We start from the raw sequence: 23495 nt of genomic DNA, 5'->3' as shown, positions 1-23495 counted from the left end.
CAGATAGAATGCTTTCTATTGCACATCTGTAAAAGTTTGTCAAAGTCATTATGGACATGCAGAATTTCCAAGGCCACCTGAGGAAGAGGTGTTGTTGTTGTACCTCTTAACCATTGCATCTATGTGAGAGGTCTAGGGCAGATTGTTGGCTATCATTACTCCTAGACACTTGATGCTCTCGATCCTCTCGACCTCAGTTCCACTGATGTAGATAGGGGCACGCACTCCTCCTTTCTTCCTGAGTCAATGATTTTTTTAGTTTTGCTTTCATTGAGGGAGAGAATGTCATCTTTGACCACGACGCTAAGCACTCTACCTCGTTCCTGTATTGTGGCTCGTCACAAACAACCAGGGACAGGCAATAAATGCTTGCCAGCCAGCGATGCTCACGTTCCAAGAGTGAATAAAAAAAAGGTTAGTGACTCGTGACCAGTAGGATCAAAGTTGGGATCACAACTGTTTACAATATATATTAATTACCGGAAGGAAGAACCCGAATGTACTGGAACCAAATTTTTCAATAACACAAAGGCAGGTTGCGAGAGAGAAATAAACAGTTTACAGAGCGATGTTAACAGTAAGTGGACAAAAAGTTAGCAATGGAGCAAAATATGAAAAAAATATGAAGTTGTTCATTTTGCAAATCGTACAGCATGGAAGCAGACCCTTTGGTCTAAATTGCCTATACCAACCAGGTTTCCTCAAAAAAACCAGTCCCATTTGCCTGCATTTGGTCCATATCCCTCTAAACATTTTTCCTGTTCATATATCTGTTCAAATGTCTTTTAAAATGTTGTAATTATACCCATCTCTACCTGCTTTCACACTGTAGGGATTCTATAATTCCAAAAGTACAGATTATTATTTAAATGGAGAAAATCTGAAAAAGCTGGGGTGTACATGTGCACAAAACACAGAAAGCTAGCATACAGGTGCAGCAGGTAATCATGAAAGCAAATGGAATGTTGGTCGTTATTACAAGGGTTTGGAGTATAAATGTAGGGAGGTCTTACCGCAACTGTACCCAGTTGTTGCTGAGTTCTGTAAACAGTTTTGGTCCTTCACAGAAAGATTGTATTTAATTGGAGGCAGTTCAGAGAAGGTTCACTAGGATGGATTCCTGGTTCAGAGGGATTGTCTGATGAGTAAAGGCTAAAATGTTGGGACTTGACTCACTGGAGTTTAGAAAAATCTCATTGAAATTTACAGGATTCTTAAGGAGACAGTAGGAACTGCCGATGCTGGAGAATCTGACATAAAACGGTGTTTTGGGTCGTCAGCTTTCCTGCTCCAGTGATGTTGCTTGGCCTGCTGTGTTCATCCAGCTTCACAGGATTCTTAAGGAGTTTGGCAGGGTAAATGTTGAGAGGATGTTTCCCCTCATGGGGGAGTCTAGGACGAGATGATATAGTCTCAGAATAAAGGGATGTCAATTTAGGATTCAGTTAAGAAGGAATTTCTTCTCTCAGAGGATTGAGTCTTTAGAACGCCTTGCCACAGAGAGCTGTTGGGATACAGTCCTATATATATTTAAAGCTGCAATAGATATATTCCTGACCAGGAGGGAAATCAAGGGTTACAAGAAAAAGCAGAAAAATGGATATGAGGAAATGTTGGAGCAACCTTGACTCTACTAAATTATGTAGTTGGCTCAAGGGGCCAAATAGCCTACTCCTATTCCTACCTTTTTGTAGTCTTAAATAGCAGGCCAATTATGTGCCCAAATTTTAGGATCCAAAAGCCATCAGAAAAATTCTGTACAAATATAGCTATTTCATGAAACTGAAAAGTCACAGAACTATATTAAATTATGCTAATAATCAAGGTAATTACAGGTAAACCACGTTGCTGATCTATGAGAAATTCCTCCCATTGTAAAGACAGTGTAAAGAAACTAAAATCACTCAATTCATTACCATCTTACAACTGAGACGACTGTGAAATTAAGTTAAAGGTATATTCATAAACTTATTGGCAGACTTGGCGTGATTGAGTCCCACAAAAGAAAGTAATATATAGAATCATAATCATACAATTGGAAACTGACCCTTTGGTCCAAATAGTCCACACCACCCATGTTCCCAAACTAAACTCGTCCCGCTTGCCCGCATTCGGCCTGCATCTGCCCAAACATTTCCTATTCATGGACTTATCCAAAAGCCTTTTAAATGTTGTAACTGTACCCACAGTTCATTCCACACACGAACCAAGATAACAAATTATGGGGCAGGATGAACACAGCAGGCCAAGCAGCATCTTAGGAACACAGAAGCTGACTTTTCAGGCCTGGACCCTTCACCAGAAAAGGGGATGGGGAGAGGATTCTGAAATAAATAGGGAGAGAGGAGGAGGCGGACTGAAGATAGATAGACGAGAAGATAGGTGCAGAGAAGAGTATAGATGGGGAGGTAGAGAGGGGATAGGTCAGTCCGGGGAAGGCAGACAGGTCAAGGGGGGGTGGGATAAGTTTAGTAGGTAGGAAATGGAGGTGCGGCTTGAGGTGGGAGGAGGGGATAGGTGAGAGGAAGAACAGGCTAGGCAGGCGGGGACGAGCTGGGCTGGTTTTGGGATGCAGTGGGGGTGGGGACGAGCTGGGCTGGTTTTGGGATGCAGTGGGGGAGGGGAGATTTCGAGGCCCCACAATTTGTTATCTTGGATTCTCCAGCATCTGCAGTTCCTATTATCTCTCCCACACACGAACCACTTGTGTGAAAATGTTGCCCTTCATATTCTTTCCAATTCTTTCTCCTTTCACCTCGGTTTTGATTTCCTAGTTTCAAACTCTCCCGACCTAAGATAAAGACCTTTGTTATTCACCTTATCTATGCGCCCCATGATTTCACCCTTCAACCTCCTATGCTCCATTTAAAAAGTCCTATTCTAGCCAGCCTTTTTTTTTAACAACTCAAACCCTCTATGCTCAGCTGATCCTGGTAAATCTCTTTTTGATAGAATTCCCATAGTGTGGAAACAGGCCATTTGGCCCAACAAGTCAACACCAACCCTTCAAACGGCATCCCACCCATCCCTGTCACCATGCATCTCCCACGGCTTACACACCTAACCTAACACTATCAGTATTTTAGCATGACCAATCCACCTAACTTGCACATCTTTGCATTGTGGGAGGAAACTGGAGCACCCAGCAGAAACCCACGCAGCCACGGGAAGAACGTACAAACTCCACACAGGCAGTCACGCGATGCTGGTATCGAACCCAGGTCCCTGGTGCTGTGAGGCAGTACTGCTAACTACTGAGCCACTGTGCCTTTTCTGAACATTCTCCAATTTAATTACATCCTTCCCACAGCAGGGTGACCAGAAGTGCACACTGTACTCCAGAGGAGGCCTCACCAACACCCTGAGCAACATCAATCATGATGTTCCAACATCTATACTCAACAGTCTGAGAAATGGAGGCAATCATGCTAAACATCTTCCTAACCATCCTGCCTAATTTAAAGAATTACATATCTGAAGCCCTAGGTTGCTCTGTTCAATCTGTAACACTACCCAGAGCCCTACCATTAATTGTCTAAGTCCTGCTCTTGTTTGTTTATTAAAATGCAACACCTTGCATTTATCTAAATTAAACTCCATCTCTATTATACACACTCTTCAATCATTGATACAAAATCGATCACGGTTTTTTTGTAATCCTTGTTAACCTTCTTCACTGTCAACAATTCCACCAATCTTGGAGTTATCTGCAAACTTACTAACCATGTCTCCTATATTCTCATCCAAATTGTTTATGTAAATGACAAAGAAAAGTGGACCCAGTACCGATCCCCTATGGAACACCACTGGTCACAGGCCTCCAGCCCGAAAAACAGTCCTCCACCACCACCATCTGTCTCCAACCGTCAAGCCAATTTTATTCACAGCTTTTGCCGCAAGTTAAATTCATACATCAATAAAATTGTATACCAAAGTAGTTAACATTGTTGCTTGAGAAATGAAAAGATCCAGAAAATGTCAGATCACATTAACTCATTAAATACACTGGAATATGAAAACTGTTATCCTGAACACATCAGATGACTCTGGCAATGAGCCTGTAGCATTACTACTGAAACATTGTGCCTTTGTGGTTTGTAAAATGCAACAGGAGTAGGTTCAACCACAACGCTTAAAACAGTACTGAATTAATACTTGAATACTTTGTAGGATTACATGGAAAGAGCAGAAGTTTTGAATGAATTATCTTTGTCACTGCTGCACAGCATCAGACTTGCGTACCATGTAGCAGATGCAGTGCAGCAATTCACCAAGGCTTCTTCTAAAGGGATGGCACCTTCTAAAGGGATGAGTTGCAACTCCTGGGAGGACAAAGGCAGCGGATGTGTGGAAGTATCACCAAACTTGGTAGCATATCGCCATTCCCTTTGCATCCTTGTGTCAAGATTTAGAAGTCCCTGCCTCCAAGGAGTGCAGTTGTTATAGCTGACTATTCACCACCACATTCCCAGAAGCAATTAGAAATGGGCAATAAACACTGCATTTCTAGCAATATCCACTTCCCACAAAACAATCTAAAAACATTATAGAGCTCTTCCAAAGCGCTAACATCGACATGATGCATGGAATGGCATCTTGCTGTGGGATATTCAACCTGAAATTAATTCTAACATTACTAATTTAGCTTTGATACAGTCAAACAGAAAGGGTCTATTGTAGAACATTTGCAGCTAGCATGCAGATTTTTTTTTCCTCTCCCGAAGTGATGATATTTTCATCAAATAAAGCTCATTCTTAATGTGACAGCAGAATCCATGCAAGCAAACAATGAGCTGTCACCATAATTCAATTAGATAATGCTCCCAGCTGGACTTGCAAAAACAGCTGAACTAGGATATTTGTTTGAAACCGTGTTTCAATCTAATCAACATTTATACATTCTAGTTGCAGCTGTGCAGGATACTCTTAATGCTGATTTTCTTTGAGGTGGCAGAGAATACATCACAGGAAGCAGTTTGCGCATTTGTCCAACTCTCCCTTTCCACTTGCTATAAATGTTACAGAACCCTTGTTTGCACTTTTCTCTGTACTGTGTTGGTTTCCATGAGGTTTCTATTTCAGGTTTCATTTTGAGCTAATCAGAAGTGACACAAGGTCCTGTGTTCTGAGTCAGAGAAGTGAAACTCTAATCCCAATGCAGTGGATAATACGGATTTTAAAAAAAGTGTGGAACTGGATGAACACAGCAGGCCAAGTAGCATCTTAGGAGAACAAAAGCTGACGTTTTGGCCCAGACCCTTCATCAGAAAAGGGGGATGGGGACAGGATTCTGAAATAAATAGGGAGAGTGGGGCAGGCGGACTGAAGATGGATAGAGGAGAAGACAGGTGCAGAGGAGAGTATGGGTGGGGAGGTAGGGAGGGGATAGGTCAGTCCAGGCAGGATGATCAGGTCAAGGGGGCGGGACGAGGCTAGTAGGTAGGAACTGGAAGTGCAGCTTGAGGTGGGAGGAGGGGATAGGTGAGACGAAGAACAGGTTAGGCAGGCTGGGACGAGCTGGGGTGGTTTTGGGATGCGGTGGGGGAAGGGGAGATTTTGAAGCTGGTGAAATCCACATTGATGCCATTGGGCTGCAGGGTTCCCGAGCGGAATATGAGTTGCTGTTCTGGCAACCTGCGGGTGGCATCATTATGGCACTTCAGGAGGCCCAGGATGGACATGTCGTCTAAGAAATGGGAGGGGGAGTTAAAATGGTTCGTGACTGGGAGGTGCAGTTGTTTACTGCGAACCGAGCATAGGTGTTCTGTTAAGCGGTCCCCAAGCCTCCGCTTGGTTTACCCAATGTAGAGGTAGCCACAACGGGTACAGCGGATGCAGTATACCACATTGGCGGATGTGCAGGTGAACATCTGCTTGATGTGGAAAGTCATCTTGGGGCCTGGGATGGGGGTGAGGGAGGAGGTATGGGGGCAGGTGTAGCACTTCCTGCTTACCCTGCCGGGTGTGGTGGGGTTGGAGGGGAGTGTGGAGCGGACAAGGGAGTCGCAGAGAGAGTGGTCTCTCCAGAAGGCAGACAAGGGTGGGGATGGAAAAAATGTCTTTGGTGGTAGGGTCGGATTGTAGATGGCGGAAGTATCAGAGGATGATGCGTTGTATCTGGAGGTTGGTGGGGTGGTATGAGAGGACTAGGGGGATTCTCTTGGGGCGGTTATTGCGAGGGCAGGGTGTGAGGGATAAGGTGCAGGAAATGCAGGAGACACAGTCGAGGGCATTCTCGACCACTGTGGCGGGGGAGGGGGGGTGGTTGCGGTCCTTGAAGAACAAGGACATCTGGGAAGTGCGGGAGTGGAATGCCTCATCCTGGGAGCAGATGCGGCGGAGGCGAAGGAATTAGGAATAGGAAGATGGGTGGGAGGAGGTGTATTCCAGGTAGCTGTGGGAGTCGGTGGGCTTGAAATGGACATCGGTTTGTAGGTGGTTGCCTGAGATGGAGACAGAAGGTCCAGTAAGGTGAGGCATGTGTTCGAGATGGTCCAGGTGAACTTGAGGTTGGGGTGGAAGGTGTTGGTGAAATGGACGAACTGTTCGAGCTCCTCTTGGGACCATGAGGCGGCGGCGATATAGTCATCAATGTAACGGAGGAAGAGGTGGGGTTTGGGGCCAGTGTCGGTGCAAAAGAGGGACTGTTCCACATAACCCACAAAGAAACAGGCATAGCTTGGGCCCATGTGGGTACCCATGGCCACCTCCTTGGTCTGTAGGAAGTGGGACGAATTGAAAGAGAAGTTGTTGAGGGTGGGGACGAGTTCGGCTCGGCGGATGAGGGTGTTGATGGAGGGGGACTGGTCGGGTCTGCGGGAAGGAAGAAGCAGAGGGCCTTGAGGCCATCTGCATGGGGAATGCAGGGGTATAGTGACTGGATGTCCATGGTGAAAATGAGGTGTTGGGGAAGTTCTGGAGGAGGTGGAGGGCGTGGGTGGTGTCACGGACATAGGTAGGGAGTTCCTGGACCAAGGGGGAAAATATGGAGTCCAGATAGGTGGAGCAGTTAAAGATTTTGTTGTACAGAGACTCATGATAATGACAAGATATTAATGGGCACGAGGATTTTACTGAGATAGAAGGCAGGGCAAAAACCAAAACAAAATCATGGACCAAGAAAATGGATAAACCAAAGAGAATTAAATTGCGTATCTTTCACAAAATTTGCTGGAAAATGTAGTGTATCAAGTGGACCTACTATCTCTAGGGTAAGGTAGTTAAGGGTGATCATAGTATCATAAGGTTTATTTTATTAATGGGGCAATGTCAGAAACGCACCAATGTACAAACTTCTATATTGCAAGAAGGCTAATTTCAATACAATGAGAAGGGATTTGGCTAGTATAAAACAGAATCATAGAACAACAAGAGAAACTGTAATGAAACAATGTGTGATCTTTAAAGGAAGTGATGCTCAGGTATATTCCATCAAGGCTACAAGGTAAAAGAGCCAAAAATAGAACTTCTTGAATGGTAGATAGAGATTATGATGAAAGAAAGAAAGGTGTACACTTTGCGTCAGATGAATTCTTCAAAGCAGTATTAGAACAAGATTTAGAGGTTGCTAAAGGATGTTGAGGTGCCTATACTGGAAGGACTTACCTTAATCTCTCAGCCATCACTAAATGTGGAAGAGGTGCCAGAACAAAATGGAGGTTTATAGAGGAGGTGGGTCAGGGACTAACTGTATAGAATAAAAACTAGTTTAAGAGCAGAAAAAGGGTCCTGACCCAAAATGTCAAGCTTTCCTGCTCCTCTGATGCTGCTTGGCCTGCTGTGTTCATCCAGCTTCACACCTTGCTATCTCAGATTCTCCAGCATTGGCAGTTCCTGCTATCTCTCTAAGAATAGAAAGCAATGGGTCATGGTGATTATTTTTAGACTGGGGGATTCTAGATAGTCACCAGGTCAGTGTTAGGTCATTGCTTGTTTTGCTAAAAATAATTAACTTAGATCTTGGAAATGACACCCTGGAAAACTTAAGTTTGCTGATTACACAACACCTTGGAGGAGTGGTAAAATGTGAGGATGATTTAAGTCACCTGTAATAGGGCATTGACGGTACGTAGAATGAACAGACGAGTGGCAGGTGGAATTTAATACAGAGTAATGTGAGGTGATGTGTTTTGGCAGAAGGGATGGGAAGAGACAACACAGGCCGAATGGGACAATTCTAAAGCATAGAAAGAAAACAAAGTGAGTGCATGTGCAATCACTGTGGATGGCAGGGCATTTTAAAAGTGTAGTCAAAGTATCTGGTTTCTTAGGCTTCACAAACAGAAGCATTGAGTACAAAAAAGCAGGGAATTATGCTGAACGTTTACAAAGCACTGATTATGTCCCAACCAATGCACTGCAATAGTTCAAATTATTACATTTGAGAAGGTGTGGAGGAAGATACCAAAATAATTCCAGAGATGGGGGATTGGGGGGGGGGGTGTGGGTGTTCAGTTACAAGAGTAGTTTGGAAAGGCTGAAGTTGTTCTCCTTAGAGCAAAGGAGATTGAGAGAAATTTGCTAGAGGTGTACATGGTTATGACAGGTTTCGACAGGTGGACAAAGAAAATGTCTTCGCATTGGCCGATGTACAAGGATGACAGGGCACAGATATTTGAGATTTTTGGTAAGAGATGCGGGGGAAATAAGACCAAGAATTTTTTAAACAGTGAGTGCTAATGATCTGAAATCTTCTGCTCATGAAGTGGTGAAACTGTAAATGAACAATCATTTCAAAAAGTAAGTGTGTGAGCATTTGATGAAGATAAACTTTCTGGGCAATGGGAACCAAGCAAAGGAGTACTACTGATTGGCGTGAACTAACAGAATACATCACTGCCTCCAATATGTCAATTCAGTCTTCAGTTGACAGAGAAAATGACTATTTGAGGAACAGGATTTCAATCCTAGACTAAGGTCATGGTTTACTGAACAGCAGTGATACCTGCACCAGCAAATTCTTCAGAGATTTGGGCAACCTACAGCAAATACCTCAGAGGACTGGAAAAGTATCTCCAGCATCCCCTAGAGAAAATCCTCCAAATACAGTGCCAAGAAAAGGAATTCGACAGCAGCATCCTGAAGGATCAGAACAATCTGCCTATAATCAAGGCAACAAAACTCAAAAACAGCAGCGACCAGCAGGACATGTTGTTTGTACGCTTGATACCAATCCCTAAAGTAATTGCTGTTCTCAGAGCTTGGCAAGAGACTCCTACGAGCATAGTGGAAACACTTTAGTGATGTCAACAAAACATCCCAGAAGTCAAATATCCCTGCCGACTCATGGGAATCCCTGGCTCCACATGGACCAAAATAGAGAAACAAAAACAAAGTTGCTGGAAAAGCTCAGCAGGTCTAGCAGCATCTGTAAAGGGTCCGGTGACCCTTCCTCAGAAGGGAATGGAGAAAGGTTGTTCTAAAGGGCCTCGAGCACATCAAGAGACCCTGACGGGAATAAGCAAAGGCAAAAATCAAGGTGTTGGAGGGAAGGCACGAACCTAAAAAACATCCCATTTCCTGAATCCTTCAAGAACCATCTGCAACTTGTGACAGAGTCTGGGTCAATTATTTCTATATTCACCAATGGGGTGTGATGTCACCAGCTGTAGATGTCGCTGGTTAGACCAGCACTTATTGCCCGTCCCTAGATGCCATCAAGATGGTGGCAGTCAGGCGCTTTCGTGAACTGCTGCAGTCCACATGCTGTAGGTAGATCTACACTGTCATCAGGGAGGGAGTGCCTGAGTCAGAGACACTGAAGGAATGGCAGTGTATTTCCAAGTCAGGATGGTGAGTGGCTCAGAAGATAACTTGCTGGTGGTGTTCCTATGTATTTGTTGCCCTTGTCCTTCTTGTGAAGTGGTCATGGGTTTGGACAGTGCTGTCTAAGAAGATTTGGTGAATTTCTGCAGTGCATCTTATAAATAGTACATAAATATTGAGCATCAGTGGTGTAAGGAGTGGACTTTCGTGGATGTGGTGCCAAACAAGTCAGCCGCTTTGTCCTGGATGGTGTCAAGATTATTGGAACTGCTCTCATCCAAGAAAGTGGACAGTATTCCATCATACTCCAGACTTGACCCTTCTAGATGATGGGCAGTCTTTGAGGAGTCAGGACATCAATTCCTCACTGTAGGATTCTTAGCCTCTTCTGTGCTCTGATAACCACTGAACTTATATGGCAAATCTGATCAATGGTAACTCCTAACATGTTGACAGTGGAGGATTCAGTGATTGTAGTATCACTGAATGTCATGGGGCATTAGTTAGATTATCTCTTATTAGAGGTGATCATTGCCTGGCATTTGTGTGGCATGAATATTATTTACACTTTTCAGCCCAAATCTGGATATTATTCAGATCTTGCTACATTGAGATATAGACTGCTTCAATGTTTGAGCAATGAACATTAAACATTGTCCAATCATCAGTGAACATCCCAATCTCTGACCTTAATTTGGAAGAAAGGTCATTGATGAAGCAGGTGAAGACAGGCCTAGGACCTTACAATGGGCCCAATCATACAGCAGCAACATTATGCTCAATCCATTATGTGCACTGCAGACGTGACTAAAGATATTTTCACTAAAATTATGAGAGCTAATAACACAGGAAGTGACTCTGAATAATTACTCAACCCAACAATTTGAGAGAAGTTAACTGACTTCAACAATAATGCACAGTCATTTTGCTTTCTTTCCTTTTGTTCATAATGGGAACAGCAAAGCTAACATTTATTACCCACTCCTAGCTATCCTGAAAAATACTGTTGCACATCCTTCTTGAACTGCATGATGGGATTTTTATAGAACAGTGTGATTTGCCAGAACATTTTGATGTCAGTTTAAGCTGGCGAATGAAGGCTTCATCAGGTGAGAACAGCAGGTTTACTTTCTTCTAAAAGCAGATTAGTGAAACAGTTGCCCTTTTAATGATATTCTAATAGAAAAGTGAACTTTGGCTACTGCCAGACACTTTCTTACGAAGTGATTACATAGTATGGAAGTCACAGAACATTGTTTGGCACTGATACACAATTTCACCAATGCAAACAGCTCATCACCTTTCGAGCTGACAGTCAATTATGAAGTAATGACACACATGTCAACATTCATTACGTCACAAGGGCAATACTTAATCCACCACATTGGGCAGATGTAGTGGAACAGCACTTTTACCAATGACACAACACAATACGAGTATACTGCCACTGAAACAGGATTGCTGAGTGCTTTGCATTTTTGAGAGTTCAGGAACCTGGGCTATGTCAAGTTATCCCGTTATGGAACTTTTATTATGCCTGCATTTTTCAGAGGGATGGAGTCGCAGGTAGATAGGATAGTGAAGAATGCATTCGGTACGCTTGTCTTTATTGGTCAGTGCATTGAGTGTAGTCATTGGGAGGTCATGTTGTAGCTGTACAAGACATTGTAGGGAATGCTGTGAAACTTGAAAGGATTCGGAAAAGATTTACAAGGATGTTTCCAGGGTTGGCGGGTTTGAGCTATAGGGAGAGGCTGAAAAGATTGGGGCTATGTTCCCTGGAGCGTTGGAGGCTGAGGGGAGATCTTACAGAGGTTTATGAAAATCATGAGGGGCACGGATAGGGTAGATAGATACAGTCTTTTCCCAGGGGAGGGGGTGTCTAAAACAAAAGGAAATAGGTATGAGGTGAGAGAAGAAAGATTTAAAAAGGACCTGAGGGGCAATATTTTTAAGTAGAGGGTAGTCTGCATATGGAATGAGCTGCCAGAGAAACTGGTGTAATTACAACATTTGGAAAGCATCTGAATGAGTATATGAATCGGAAGGGTTTAGAGGGATATGGGCCAAATGCAGGCACATGGGACCAGATTTATACAGGATATCTAGTCGGCATGGACAAGTTGGGCCAAATGGTCTTTTCTGAGCAGTACATTTCTACAGCTGTAATTGCTCCAGAAATGCTGAACCTGGTTTTCAACAAAATAAATAAATAACCTTGGGCCTCAAAAGAGAAAATGGATCCATATCAGGAACAATGCTTACATATTTCATACTTTGAATGTAACAAGATCACCTTACTGGATGATTAATTCAAAGAATATACACAAAATGCTATGCAAATGCTCCCTCCAACCCGCAGCCCCTGAGTGCAAGTACAGATTCATTACTCCATTAAATACTTCCTAACAATCTTCTTACCTCTTTTCCCATCTCGATGACAGAGTCCAGTAAGCCTCCAACATAGCACAATGACAACTTTGGTAGATCCAAATGTCTAATTAGGATAGAAGAAAGTATGAAGAGTAGAAGAAAAAAGGGTCAGTCAGTATTTAGGAATTCATCCATTGTACACTTGCATCACATACAGTTCAAGTACTGAAAACTTCAGAATGGTAGTGAAAAGTGTGAGAAGAGGAAGGCAGAAACATCAAAACATGGGAAAAAATATTAGTGTGGGCAAATAATTAAAAATAATGACAATGTCCACTGTAGGTTTAAAAGAAAATGTGTTCTACCCTTCTCTGCTTCCTTCCAAATTTTGTGAGAAGCAGAAGTCACGCATCCAAATCAAACAAGCTAAATGAACACGATAATTGTTATAGAGATAATAGGTACTGCAGATGCTGGAGAATCCGAGATTACAAGGTGTAGAGCTGGATGAACACAGCAGGTCTAGCAGCATCTCAGGAGCAGAAAGGCTGACATTTCAGGCCCAGACCCTTCATCAGAAATGGGGGAGGGGGAAGAGTGTTCTGAAATAAATAGGGACAGAGGAGGAGGCGGATTGAAGATGGATATACGAGAAGATAGGTGGAGAGGAGACAGATAAGTTAAACAGGCGGGGATGGAGCCAGTAAAGGTGAATGTAAGTGGGGAGGTAGGGAGGACAGACAGGTCAAGGGAGCGTGGCATCATTGTGGCACTGCAGGAGGCCATGGATGGACATGTCGTCTGAGGGATGGGAGGGGGAGCTGAAATGGTTCGCGAATGAGGGATGCAGTTGTTTATTGCGAACCGAGCATAAAAGTGTTCTGCAAAGCGGTCCCCAAGCCTCCGCTTGGAATCCTCGACGTAGAGGAGGCCACAACGGGTACAGTGGATGCAGTATACCACATTGGCAGATGTGAACATCTGTTTGATGTGGGAAGTCTTCTTGGGGCCTGGGATGGGGGCTAGGGAGGGGCTTTGGGGGCAGGTGTAGCACTTCCTGTGGTTGCAGGGAAAAATGCCAGGTGTGGTGGGGCTGGAGGGGAGGGTGGAGTGGACAAGGGAGTCGCAGAGAGAGTGGTCCCTCCAGAAAGCAGACAAGGGAGGGGAGGGAAAAATGTCTTTGGTGGTAGGGTCAGATTGTAGATGGCGGAAGTGTTGGAGGATGACGTGTTGGATCCGGAGGTTGGTGGGGTGGTACATGAGGATGAGGAGGATTCTTTTTGGTTTTTATTGCGGGGACAGGGTGTGAGAGATGAGTTGCGGGAAATGCAGGAGACATGGTCGAGGGCGTTCTCGATCACTGCAGCGTAGAAGTTGCAGTGCTTGAAAAACGAGGACATCGGAGAGGTATGGGAGTGGAATGCATCATCCTGGTAGCATATGCAGCGGAGACAAAGCAATTGGGAATAGAAGGGTCTAGGCCCGAAACGTCAGCTTTTGTGCTCCTGAGATGCTGCTTGGCCTGCTGTGTTCATCCAGCCTCACATTTTATTATCTGGGAATAGGGGATGGCATTTTTGCAGGAAGTTAGGTGGGAGGAAGTGTATTCTAGGTGGCTGTGGGGTTCGGTGGGCTTGAAATGGATATCGGTTTTCACAAGCTTCAAAATCTCCCCTCTCCCTACTGCATCGCCAAAACTAGCCCAGCTCATCCCCGCCTCCCTAGCCTGTTCTTCCTCTTACCTATCCCCTCCTTCCACCTCAAGCTGCACCCCCATTTCCTACCTACTAACCTCATCCCGCCCCCGACATGCCCATCCTCCCTGGAGTGATCTATCTCCTCCCTACCTCACCTTTACTGGCTCCATCCCCACCCCTTTAACTTGTCAGTCTCCTCTCCACCTATCTTCTCCTCTATCCATCTTCAATCCACCTCCCCCTCTCTTCCCATTTATTTCTGAACCCTCTTCCCCTCCACCATTTCTGAAGAATGGTTTAGGCCTGAAACATCAGCTTTACTGCTCCTAAGATGCTGCTTGACCTGTTGTGTTCATCCAGCTCTACACCTTGTTATCAATACGATTGTTTATAACCATCTTGGGAAAGGATGCGTGCATATGAAAAGTTGAAAAGGAATTGGGTGTACGTATAAAATACTTTTCACTCATTTATGGGTACAAAGGAAACAAAATGTAAAAGCATGATATCTAGGATACACACTTAAATGCTGCAACATGACCGGAGGGGAGAATCAAAGGCCCACACTTTCAGCACACATAGGGTTGGGAAATTTTTTTGTGTTGAAGTCAAGATTTAATGCATTCGATTTGAGACTTTTGAAAGAAGAAAAAAAACAAAATTTATCTAATTGAAAATAGTATTTACAACATACTGCTTTATGGCAAGATGTTCATGAGTTATTTACCAAGAAACTAAAAATGGATTACTACCCCAGTCTCAAGCTGGCTCTGTAATCCAAAGTAAACTTCTGGCACAGGTGAACAGGGCCTCCATCTGCTGCCACCACCACATTCCCTGCTCTCTGCTTTTACATCAACCTACAATCCTGAATCCCACATCTCACCAAGCAATAACCAAGCAAGCACCTTCACGAAGGATCAGTTGGACTTGACTCTACTCATTATGTTTCAATTATCTGTTATCTTAGGGAGAAAAGATTTTTAATTTTTTACCATCTATTAGTTGTGGTAGTTATATTTTTGGCCTCTAGACCCAGTTCAATTTAATGAGACAGTTTACTTGGGTCTTTCGTATAATTTTCAATATTTTGAACTCGTGTGTCATGCTTTCTGTTAGCTCTCCAGCAAAAATAAAGCAGCCATTACAGCCTTCATTAATATTTCAACTCCCTAAAGCTTGGAATCATCCTGGTAAACCTCCTCTGAATCTTTCCCAATTCATCCTTTTGAAGACCAGAACTTAATGTCTAACTCCACTGGTTACATCACTAATCAGCACAATGTCAATTTCACTCAATGAGAGAGACAAAACAAAAGTAAATCAGTAGCGTTAACTGAGAAACAGTTGAAGACAGAGGATCTTATTAAAGTACAGAATGAGAGGAAAGATCTCAGAGAAGAGATGCATAGATGAAAACTAGAGTGTGAGAAACACAGACAAATAGAAGGCAAACATGGATAGAAGTAGAAACATAGCAAGGTTAGAATGGGAAATAAGCAGTGTGTTTCTGGTAGAATTTTAAAATTTTTTTTCCCCAGAGATGAACAAGAAATTCTAAATTCCTCCCTTCATCATTGATTCAAGGACAAAATGAGAATCAATTTATCTTGCAGCATTTGCTCTACTTGCAGCAGTTTAAAGTAATAAATTAAAATCAATGAATCAACATATTGGAATAATACACCACTCTTTGAACCTGAGAAACTGGGTTCAAACTCAGTCCAAATTATGGGATTTAAAAGTTCTAGACAGTGTAGGCTTAAATCACCCTCAAAGTAGTTTCTGAAAATCCTTTAAAGATTCTGAAAGAGGAAAATGTTATGGATAAGCCACATTTTAATCAGGAATGCAAATTAACATGGGACCCAAATGACCTACCTTTGAAGAAGATGTTTAACAATTTGTTCAGGAATTAGACGACGTTCACAAATATTGTCACCCTGCCATAGGAGAGCCTCACAAATGGATCCATCCTGAAAACGTCTTAGCTCAGAATTCTCCCCCCAGAAGTCCCTGAATTCTGCTGCCTGTAACATTAAAAACAGAATATTGATTCATTCCCAGGAGTTGCTGCCTTAGTGCAAAACAAAACTGAACACAGTGACGGCGGAAACAGTAAATCAGAAGTTACTGTCAGACTGTGTTAGTAAAGATAAGACTCTTTTTGGTGGTGTTGGTATTAGGGTGGAGTGATAGTCAAGACATCAGCAACACTGGCTCTTTCTTAGGAACACCTTACACGGAGATAGGACAAAAGTTATTTTTAAATTGTGCCACCAATTGCGGGGGAGGGGTTTGTGGTTTGCACCTTTAAGTAGGCCCACACCCACCAAGCTCCGGACAATCCTTCCAATACCTCTCTAAGTGCTGAGTTCCTACCATCGTCCAAAGCTGTGTAGTTTAGGAGAGCTGGCCACGGGAAACACAGGGTGAAAGGGAAGGGGTTTGGGTTGGGGTGGGATGCTCTTCAGAGGGTTGGTGTGGACTCAATGGTCAGCCTCCACACTGTAGAGATTCTGCAATTCTCTTCAATTCCCGACATCTCTCTCTCTCTTCACACTCTACTTAAAGTCACTCCATGAAGCCGAACCCTTGGACCAAGGTTTTTATCACCTGACCTAAGAGCCCTTTGAGTGGCTCTGACATACCTTGAGACGTTGTATTACATTAATAGTGCTTTATAAATGAAAGGCTGCTGTTTAACTGTTAACACTAAAATATTTCCTGTTGCCGATCCCAGTCCCAGTATTTTAAATTACCAGTGTGACTGCGTTTACATGGCTTCAGCTGTGTGCTCCTCTACAATGGAAGAGCACTGAGTTCTACATAAGCTTAATAAAATGTCACACGGAGAAAACTACTAGCCATGAGCACGTGCTGGGGCTACAATGGCTCAAGTCTACGCAATTGCCCAGAAATATTCTTTTGAAATATCATTTAATTGGAGAAAGGAGAATTGGCAACATGACAACAAATTCACCCACCTTAAACTCTGATAAGATATTTACCTTTGGGCTATCAGCCTGAGGTCCTTTTTCCAAAGCATTTGTGGAAAATATCGGGTTCAGCAAAATACCAAACGACAAATATTTTATGTCCTTGTGCTTTGGAGGATCTGTATTTATTGGCCACTGCAAGCCAGGAACAAAAAGGGCTTGTTACTTAAACATATAAGCAAATGTAATTTTGTTACGCTGCATGAAAATCTGTAAACTCTGTCTTTTCAGGTTATTGGCATTGGTAGAATCTAACAGGGCTCTGAGAAATGTGGTGTGGACATTGAATACATCTTGTTGGTACCCTAAAAGGATTTGCTGAAATGTTGGTACCCAGTGTCCAAACTGGAGGTTATTTGGAGCAAGTAATGAGTTGAATTTGCTAGGTGCCCATTCTGGTTTCCACATCGAGTTTATTTTGATGTCCAGCTTATTTGATGAGTTTGGCAAGGTAGAAAGCTGAATATTAATGAGGCATTTAGGGCTGTTAAAAAGTCACTTAAAAAGCATTACTCTTCCTTAACTGGCAACTTGCCATTGTCTAGTGAGAAACTCACTCCACCTCTTGTCAAGCGGTGATATTTGTGGCAGAATTGGGTAGTAAGGCCACATCAGAGTTGAGAACAAGGCTACTGGACGAGTATTTGTAAATGGGATTTGTGCAGACTTCAGTTTGATGAACAATGCGGTCACAATGGGCCAAGGGGTTTTATCCCTGCTGTAATATTTTATATTTAATTTGTAAGTGGTGCGAAAGGAAGCTTTGCAGAGTTATCTCAGTTAAGATTCTTTGACTAAATAAGTTTGTCCAATGTTTCTCTAATTGTTCTGTTTAACAGTAGTTGTTCTATAAAATAGAGGATTGTTAAACCAGAGAACACCAAGAGTCAACCAGGTACAATGGAGCTGGTGCTGAAGGCCAGGTGAAGGTAACAAGTTCACTTCCTGAAGGTTAATAATAAAACGACAAGCTGACAGCTTCCATTTGTAGTGTTTCAGATGTTTGCCCACAAAATGCCAGATTTGTTGCATCCGATTCCACAACGTGCTACAATGGGATTTGGTCTCATCACTGAGCAGGCCAGTAGCCTCACTCTGAGTATTCTGAGCAAATAATAAACTATAAATGAACAAATAACTAACACGGGGAAAGAAAGTAAATCCAACAAAAAGAAATCGGTACTTAAGTTATTAGGTTTTGCCTTCCTTAAAAAAAGAGTCAAATCAATAATGTTTTGAGAGCTAACTCGTACTAATGAAAGTTGTGATGGTACTGCGGCTTTAAGAGATTATTTTGTCCTGGTTTTCAGGCAGAGGTGCCAAGCAGTCTACCAGAATTACTAGAGTAAACAGTTTGTGAGGTATTGAGACTTTTTTTCAAAAGTTGGAACAACAGAAGCAGCCTGAGTAGGTGTTGTCAAACTCCCACCGAAGTAGGATGTTTAGCTTTCAGCAGTTGCTATTGGGGTTTCAAAGAGGTGGAAGCTCTTTTTTGTCACTCACTCTGTTACAGCCAAAGGGTGGGGGTTCTCTGCCTGCTACAGGAGTCGCATGTGAAACAATCTGGGTTCTGAATTTACGTTTTCCCAAGGGTGTGCTTTTAGGATTTTACTATATTGGAACAGTTAATCAGTAATTGTTATTATATCTATTTGTCTGTTAAGTTTTCCAATAGAATTAAGATATTCAAATTCCTGCTTTCGTTTTGTTGCATTTATACTACAGCAGATGAATAAAATGTGTTTTGCTTTAAATCTGGTGGTTTGACTAATCAAATTGCAACGGGAATATCACACCTTTAAAATAAGAAAACGTTCAGGTCTAGACTATCTTCTGAAAATTTTGAGGGGGTTTAAACTGGTCCATAACAATGAAGCTGGAGCTCAAAAGAAAGAATTAGCTAATAATATCTTAAAAATGTCTGAAAAGCATCTTTTAGAAGAGGGGCGGCACGGTGGCTCAGTGGTTAGCACTGCAGCCTCACAGCGCCAGGGACCCGGGTTCAATTCCCGCCTCGGGCGACTGTCTATGTGGAGTTTGCACATTCTCCCTGTGTCTGCGTGCGTTTCCTCTGGCTGCTCCGGTTTCCTCCCACTGTCCAAAGATGTGCAGATTAGGTGGATTGGCCATGCTAAATTGCCCGTAGTGTTCAGGGGTGTGTGCGTTATAGGGCGATGGGTCTGGGTGGGATGCTCCAAGGGGCAGTGTGGACTTGTTGGGTCGAAGGGCCTGTTTCCACACTGTAGGGAATCTAATCATATACAATTATTGCTCCACACATAAATGGTCTCAGGATGTCAAAGAGATAATTAGACTTGCCTCAGGTATTTGAAGAAGAGAATGAGTAAGAAGGTGAATCCGCTGGCCCAATCCATGGGTTAATAATGACAGAAGGTGTGGTAAGATTGTCACAATGTAGTTACCCCCATGATCAATCAATTCATTAAGCAGTTTCATCTTCTTGCATCCTTCCTGCAGTTTGGCAAGGTTCTTCACACTATTAAGAGAAAAAATTAAAACGTAAAGTTGTTTCTACACAAAACGTTCTCACAATCTGGACTAAACACCATTTAAAGTAACAAATTGTTCTTACTGGAAAACGTGGTCGAAGGTTTGAACAAGGAGCTTTGGAGCCATCAAAAGCATTTCAAATCCATCTACTGTCTTGTTGTCAAGAATTTCCAATGACTTCTGCGCTTCGTATTGAATCTAGAAGGTTAGTAAACAAACACAAAACTTCTGTTGAATGCTCCTTATTTGTTGTAAATACATTGATACAGGAACATTGATGCCTATGTGGATATATTGTCAGTTAACAATCAACTGTTATTTCTTCAGTTCACATCCACCTTTGGGTCTGGTTATATAGTGATGGTCAATGATTTTCAGCAGTATACTATTTTCTAATTGTCTACTGTTTCAGATAATCTCAGGTCACAGACAGAGAATATCCAAAAATAAAACTGCAAAATTTCCCCTCACGTTTGTCAATGATACTGGCCAAAATGATCACAGGGATAGTATGAAGCTTCCCCAGGTGATACTTTCTCCAATTGTTTCTCCCTCTTCCAGACTGATGAATTGACTAAGACATGAGAGGTTAAGAGAAGCACTAAATATGCGAATCACAAGTCAGTATCATTTCCAATGGTGCTCCAGTGCATCACACTGACCAAGGGGTGTTTGTCTGGTTTTACATAAACAAACACCAACGAAACAAACAATCAACTTAAAGAGCTTCACAGTGATTTTTAAACAAGGGTTTTTCTTTACAACAACAAAAACAGAAATTGCTGGAAAATCTCAGAGTCAGGTCTGGCAGCATCTGCAGAGAGAAATCCGAGTTAATGTTTCAGGTTGATTTTTATGCAAAAGGGAGGAGGTGGTAAGATAGGTGGGAGATAAAGCCCAGAGACAAAGAAGAGAGAAAACATTTGGCATATTTGCCTTTAATGGTCAGTGCACTGAGTATAGGAGTTGGCAGGTCATGCTGCAGCTGTAAAGGGCATTGGTTAACTTTTCGAATACTGAATGCAATTCTGGTTTCCCTGTTATAGGAACGATTTTGAGAACCTTGCAAAGGTTCAGAAAAGATTTACAAAGATGTTTCCAAGGATAGAGGGTTTGAGCTACAGAAAGAAAGTACAAAGAACAATACAGCACACTAACAGGCCCTTCAGCCCTCCAAGCACATGCCGACACACTTTGCCCTGCCACACTAAAACTGTCTTCACTTACAGGATCCGAATCCCTCAATTCCCTTCCTCTTCATGTATTCATCCAGGTGTTTCTCGAATGCTGCTATTGTATGTGCTTCCACCATGTTCTCTGGCAGTGCATTCCAGGCACTCACCATGCTTTGTGTGAAAACCTTGCCTCAAACATCTCTCTTAAACTTGGCCCCTCACACCTTGAACATGTGTTCCCTAGTAACTGACTCCCTCCACCCTGGGAAAAAACGTCATATGCTCTACTCTGTCCATGCCATTCACAATCTCATAAACCTCTATTCGGTGGCTCCTCATCCTCCTGCATTCCAGTGAAAACAAATCCTACCTAGCCAACACTTCTTCATACGTAAAAGCCCCATCCCAGGCAACATCATGGGAAACTTTTTGTGTACCCTCTCCAAAACATCCACATCCTTCTGGAAGTGTGGTGACCAGAACTGTAAGGGGTAGTGATGGCCTATTGGTACTATGGCTGGACTGGTAATCCAGAGACCCAGAAAATTCTGGGGCCCAAGGTTCAAATCCTGCCATGGCAGATGGTGGAATTTGAATTCAATAAAAATAAATCTGGAATTAAGAGTCCTAACGTTGGCCATGATTCTACCAACAATCATCAGAAAAATCTGTCTGGTTCACTCATGTCCTTTAGGGAAGCAAACTGCCATCCTTACCTGGTCTGACTGTCATGTGACTCCAGACCCACAGCAATGTAGTTGACTCTTAACTGTGCTCTGGGCAATTAGGGATGGGCAATAAATGCTGGCCTAATCAGCAATGCCCTCATCCCCTGAATGAATTTTTTTTAAAATTCCATGTGTGGCCTAAAGATCTATAAAGCTGCAGCCTAACTCACCTATCCTTATACTCAATGCCCTTTGCAATGAAGGCAAGCATGCCATAAGCCTTTTTTAATACTTTATCTACTTGCACAGCCACCTTCAGTGATCTGTGGACCTGCACAGTCAGATCCCTCTGCATATCAATATTCCTAAGGTTCTGCCATTCATCGTATATTTTCTACCTGCACTTGACCTTCCAAAATGCATCACCTCATTTGTCCAGATTAAACTCCATCTGCCAGTTTGGGGCCCATGCCCCCAACTGATCTATATCCTGCTGTATCCACTGACAATCTTCCTCACTACCTGCAACTCAACCAATCTGTATTATCGTCTGCAAACTTACTAATTAGATCAGCTACATTTTCCTCCAAATCAATCAATTACGTAGATCACGAACAGATGTCCCAGCACTGATTCCTTTGGAACATCACTAGTCACAACCTCCATCCTGAAAAACATCCTTCCACCACTACCCTTCGTCTCCAATGACTAAGCAGGTTCTGTAGCCATCTTGTAGGCTCACTCCTGATACCATGTGACTTCACCTTTTGTACCTGCCTGCCATCTGGGACCTTGTCAAAGGCTTTTTTTAAAGTCCACATAGACAACGTCAACCACTTTTCCCTCAATCATCTTTATCACATCTTCAAAAAGCTTGATCAAGTTAGTGAGACACAACCTCCCCCACACAAAACCATGTTGTCTATCACTAATAAGTCCAGTTGCTTCTAAAAATTACAGATCTTGTCCCCAAGAATCTTTTCCGATAATTTCTCTACCACTGACTTGAGACTCGCAGGCCTTGAATTTCCTGGATTATTCCTGCTAACCTTCATAAATAATGGGACTACATTCGCAATTCTCCAGTGTTCTGGGACCTCACCTGTGGTCAAAGAGGATACAAAGATGTCTGTCAATGCTCCAGCAATTTGTTCTCTCACCTCCCTCAATGGGACATATCCCATCAGGATCCAGGGACTTGTCTACCTTAAATATATTTTAAGATGCACAACACTTCTTCCTTTTTAATAGCAACTTGCCTTAGAAAATCAACACTCCCTTCCCTGAGATGAACCACCACCAATTCCTTCTCTTTGGTGAATAGTGACACAAAGTATTCATTTAGGACTTCACCTACTTCTTCAGGCAACACACACACAGATTCCCTCCTTTGTCGGGGGTGGGGGTGGGCAACCCTTTCCCTGGCTACCCTCTTGCTTTTCATATATGTATAAAAAGCCTTGCGATTGTCCTTAATCCTGTTTGCTAATGACTTTTCATGACCCCTTTTACTCATCTAATTCCTTGTTTAAGTTCTTTCCTACTGATATACTTCAAGGGCTTCATCAGTTCCCATCCTCATAGACCTTGTGTATGCTTCCTCTTTCTTTCTGATCAAGGTCATAACATTCCTGGTCAGGAGAGGATAGGTTAGAGCTATTTTCCCTGAAGCATTGAAGGCTGAGAGGTGATGTCATAGAAGTTTATAAAATCATGAATAGCATGGGTAAGATAAATAGATATGGTCTTTTCCCCAGGGTGGGGTGGTCCAACACTAGCAGGGATAGGTTTAACGTGAGAGGGGAAAGATTTAAAAGGGGCCTAAGGGGAAAATTTGTCAAGCAGCGGGTGGTGCATGTATGGAATGAGCTGCTAAAGGAAGTGGTGGAGGCTGGCACAACATTTAAAAGGTATCTGGATGGGTTTATGAATAGTAAGGGTTTAGAGGCATTTGGGCCAAATGCTGGCATATGGGGCTAGACTTATTTAGGATATGTGGCATGGACAAGTTGGACAAAGGAGTGGATAATGGTCTAGGAGAATGAATGGCTGCTAATGGAGACTATTAGTGGCTAACATTGGGTAGCATGGGTAGTCTTTCAATCATCTGATTTCCCTCCCTTGGAGAAGAGTTCTAATCATTTAACTATCCCTTATTCCAGCTGACAAAAAAAACTCCAGCTAACCCAATGCATTTCTATTTGTATTGATTAACTGATTCCATAATACTTACATCAGCATGAGAGACTAATACCTATACAGAAAAACAACCATAATATTGCTTATTATCAAATTTCCCTGGAGAAG

General features: G+C 42.8%; 1 protein-coding gene across 1 annotated transcript in view; it reads right to left on the bottom strand.

Moving 5' to 3' along the window:
• nol6 (nucleolar protein 6 (RNA-associated)) overlaps positions 1-23495 on the bottom strand; it is a 140918-nt gene that overhangs the window by 57492 nt on the left and 59931 nt on the right. Inside the window, exons 11-15 of the mRNA XM_048538913.1 lie at positions 19428-19543; positions 19154-19331; positions 16847-16969; positions 15717-15865; positions 12187-12262 (exon numbers count right to left, since the gene is read on the bottom strand). Coding sequence (XP_048394870.1) covers positions 12187-12262; positions 15717-15865; positions 16847-16969; positions 19154-19331; positions 19428-19543 — 642 coding nt within the window. The remainder of the gene's footprint in view (positions 1-12186; positions 12263-15716; positions 15866-16846; positions 16970-19153; positions 19332-19427; positions 19544-23495) is intronic.

Source organism: Stegostoma tigrinum, chromosome 1, assembly GCF_030684315.1.
Source record: "Stegostoma tigrinum isolate sSteTig4 chromosome 1, sSteTig4.hap1, whole genome shotgun sequence".
Classification (NCBI taxonomy): domain Eukaryota; kingdom Metazoa; phylum Chordata; class Chondrichthyes; order Orectolobiformes; family Stegostomatidae; genus Stegostoma; species Stegostoma tigrinum.
This window is presented reverse-complemented; position numbering and strand designations above follow the sequence as displayed.